The sequence below is a fragment of the Amphimedon queenslandica genome, unplaced genomic scaffold (genome assembly GCF_000090795.2).
Source record: "Amphimedon queenslandica unplaced genomic scaffold, v1.1 AMPQUscaffold_9689_Cont18164, whole genome shotgun sequence".
Classification (NCBI taxonomy): domain Eukaryota; kingdom Metazoa; phylum Porifera; class Demospongiae; order Haplosclerida; family Niphatidae; genus Amphimedon; species Amphimedon queenslandica.
This window is the reverse complement of record NW_003550039.1, coordinates 1-4,080: the sequence shown is the minus strand read 5'-3', so window position 1 is coordinate 4,080 and position 4,080 is coordinate 1. Positions and strand designations below refer to the sequence as shown.

Below are 4,080 nucleotides of genomic sequence, written 5' to 3'. Positions count from 1 at the left end.
TACGTCCTTCCTTGGAGCACTCGTTAGCTAATGCCCTAGCCACTAGTGTCTTACCACAACCTAATAATATACATGAACATGTATCAGTTATTAGTATGTCTATAAGACCAGTATAAGCATACAGTATACAATGTACATGTACATGAGTATGACTGTGACTGTGAATGTACATGTACAGTCAAACCTCTCTAAGACGAACACCTATGGGCCAGCCATCACTGTCCTTTATTACCGAATATGGAGGTGTCTTTAAATCGGAGGTTATCCCATGCTAATCAGACCAGAAAATCCGCCATTTTCTTGATGCGCGTTAATTAGAAAGTCTGTTGTGTGGGCCGTGTTTGTCCATTGGAGGTTAATTTGTACACATGTAGATGTGTGGGGACAGTAAATCTCGTCCGTTATACAGAATAGAGAGGTTCCACTATACAGAGGTTCTTTTATACACTACCCAATGGCCTTATGGCCGGGACAAGAGCAACTGTATGTTATAGAGAGGTGTCCGCTAATTGGGGGCTCGTTTTAGAGAGGTTTGACTGTACACCTTAAAGACTTCATTATTTATAAACTTTCATGTACACATACATGTACGTAAGTAAAAATTAGCTAAAGCACAAAACATTAACTTTAAAGTTCAGCTTAGAAATTTACAGTTTAATTCCCACAAAGCATTCTAAGTGAGCTAAACAGCATGATTCATGAACTGACAAGCACTACAATACAGTATAATTATGATATGTAGAGCAACTTTATAAAGTCATAAAAATTCAAATTGGATCAAAATCAGCTCAAAGTTGATAAACAGCATTAAGACATGTACATGTGTATGTGTACATGTACATGTACATGCATGTACACATACACGTATGTATCACTATAAGCTGCAAATGAGCACCTATGCCAAAATTCTGTGGAAACCCTTGCATCTGAGTTAGCACTTTCAAACTAAAAGTGTTCACGCGTACATGTAAAATGTGCACCTTTAAAATTTCATTTCTCAGAAACTGAAGGTGGGCTAATTCTTATTGATGCATGCTCCCATTGGTTTATATAGCACTTCTGGTCGTGCATGCGTCATATTGAGAACCAGCCTTAATACTCCAAATAGAAATAGATACACGTACATGTACATACATGCACATGTACATGTACACAGTATACAATGTACATGTGTATGACTGTATGTGTACATATACATGTACAAGTACACGTACATGCATGAATTTTTTAACAGTACATGTAGATGTTTATTAGGTACGTGTACATGTACATGGTTACCAGGTGGTCCGTGAAACAGAACCCCACGAGGAGGTGATATATGAAATGTCTCAAACACCTCCGGATAAAGAAGAGGAAACACAATCATCTCCTTCAGTGACCTAATATGCCCAGTTAGTCCCCCAATGCTATTAAAGTTAGTGTCCCTATCAATAGTCATTGGGTTGATGTCAGCTAGACTGGCTCCTATGGCTACTCTGTCTCTTGTTGGTCCTGTTGTGATGTCGTCTTGTGTGAAGTTCATTGGGAGGCACTCGGAGCGGGACCTCTTCATGCTTCTCTTCTTACGACGCTTGAATCGAGCCTCGTCTGAGTCTTCATCACTACTGGAGGTACTGGACCCCTTGAGAGAGAGGGGGGAGGGAAGGAGAGGGTCAGAATTAATACTTAAATGTGCACGGGCACACAGTAAAATGAAGGTATACATGAATGTACCATGTCATGAAACATGAATAGTATACATACATGTACATGTATGTGCAGTTTTATAAGAGTATTTGTTGTGAATAAATCCAATAATGTACATGTACATAGACATTTTGGTGGCCCAAAATTTCAAAATTTAATCCTTAAACGTGCATAATTTCACATTTCACATTCACAAAAATAAAATGTTGCTGGAATAAAATTAATTTTACTGGCTATTCAAATAAATTTGGCATCACAGAAATTTAGAATTACCTGATGTGTTTTGTGTCTCAGAGTGCTTGGCCTGTGTCTCTGTACTTGATAAGCAGAGGGCCCATTGCCAGTTGATCTGTGATAACTGAACGAGTGCTTCCTTCTCTTATTCTTCTGCTTCTTATGAGGCGACTCCTCAACAACCTACGGACAATGGAACATGCACTAGTAAATAAGTAATAATATCTTATAACAGCTACATGTACATGTACATTGTAGCGATTGTACATGTATGTGTACATGTACATCATGTATGTGCCCATGAATGCATGTATTAATTCTTTTACTAGATATGCATGCATACATGTACATTCTCTAATAACCCACATTCCACAAGTGCATGTACATGTACACCTATGTATACATGTACTGTATCTTCCTCCTACTACATGCATATTACATACAATGTACACGTACCTGTATAACAGGTTGATACTGATACACAACTGGTCTTCTCTTCCGTAGATTATAATACCCAGTCTCTTCATCTTCCTCCTCCTCCTCTTCTTCTTCCTCTTCTCCCCCTACCTCCTCCTCCTCCTCCTCCTCTCCCTCTTCATCCTCTCCTTGTTCTTCTTCTTTAGTTTCCATCTCTTCCTTTCCACTGGTTCCTTTATTATTATTAGTATTGCTTACTGATGTAGCAGTGGCTGAGTCTTCGGTTTGAAGTCCTCTGAGAGAGTAGTGAGTCATTGTTGGTCTGTAACGTCTTTTGGCAAGAGGAGATAAGAGCTTCTCATAAGGCTCTAGCTCATCCTAAATAATATGAGGACACATAATAACAACTGCTTACATGTACATGCACGTACAAAGTACTTTTCTAAATGCTAGTTAAGATGTATACATGTACATGTACACGTACATACCACAGGTAGTTTATTTTGCAGCTGCAAATATTCTTGGTGATAAAAACTAATAAAAATATTCAATTAAATACCATGGAAACTATTGAGCGTTGCTATTGTTGCTATGATAATTGACCACGTGTTTATACAATTACAGTGTTCAGCAGCTAATCAGCTATTCTTTAGCAGCTTTAGTGGAGCCATCCAGACTCCAGTTCTCTATCCGTCATCTTCTTGCATAGATGGACTGCTCTTTGCTGCAAATCAGTGCTGGTCAGTCGGTCATGATTATAAGCCACATATAAGTCAATAAACACTAACTAGAATGGATTAAGAGTCCCAAAATACGGCGAGACAGAGTGAGCGGAGAATCTCTGAAAGGAACTGACTTTTAAAGCAACTTCAAAGAGTCCAAAGATTAGTAACAGCAAAAAGAATAACAGCCTAAGAACACTGCTGTGCTTCAATGCTGCGCCGTTTTCATTAAAATAGCATCCGATTGCTATGGCAATTGCTAGCGGCGGGAAAAATCCGCGAATATTAGCAGCCGTGAATATAAATCGACTTATGGTAGCTGATATTGGTACCTTATGGCGGATAATTAAATTTGTCTTTACAGTTTAGTGGTAACTAAAGATCTAACTTCCTGTGCTCCAATGCTTTGCACAGGATTGGTAAGCAATGCTTCTTTAGGAGAACACACACAAGTTGATAATTTTTCATTATAATGATTTTAGTAATCTGCCAGATGGTAACTTTTCTCAATTATAGTCACAAATAATTATAAATTGGGATATGTGTTTGCCGGCTAGTTTTATTTCTATCATTTCAATGTACATGCAGTAGTGCCATATAATGTACAACTAGTGTATGAAATACTGTACTACTACTACACATACCGTATAGCGGAAAATTTTCGTGGCCCAAAATTTTTGCGGATCCGTCCAAAAATCAATTATGTGGCGTTAAATTTCGTGGCTTTAATTTTTGTGGTTTTCTACATTTCGGCCATCTTAAACCGTATAAAATTGATCTTCACGGATTTAATTTTCGTGGGTTTTGAAAAAATGCAAAATCCATGAAAATTTTCCGCTATACGGTAGTATCTTTTGTCATTTCACATTTTTTCTCATTATTATAAGAAATCAAAATAACACAAGTATACACTGCCTTCCTAATACATGTATATGTACATGTACTGTAGATGATGAAATAGTGCAATATTGCACCATATACCATGAAATTTATGCAACAAAATTTGTGTGAATCCTGCATT

The 4,080-nt window shown here is 37.7% G+C and overlaps 1 protein-coding gene across 1 annotated transcript; it reads right to left on the bottom strand.

Moving 5' to 3' along the window:
* Nucleotides 1–1,278: 1,278 nt before the first annotated feature.
* LOC100633362 (ATPase family AAA domain-containing protein 2B-like) lies at nt 1,279–2,715 on the bottom strand (the record flags this gene model as incomplete). Its single annotated transcript, XM_011410233.1, has 3 exons — nt 1,279–1,621; nt 1,960–2,103; nt 2,596–2,715. Coding segments are annotated over 3 exons (607 nt in total), but the record flags the coding sequence as incomplete, so codon positions are not given.
* Nucleotides 2,716–4,080: the final 1,365 nt, after the last annotated feature.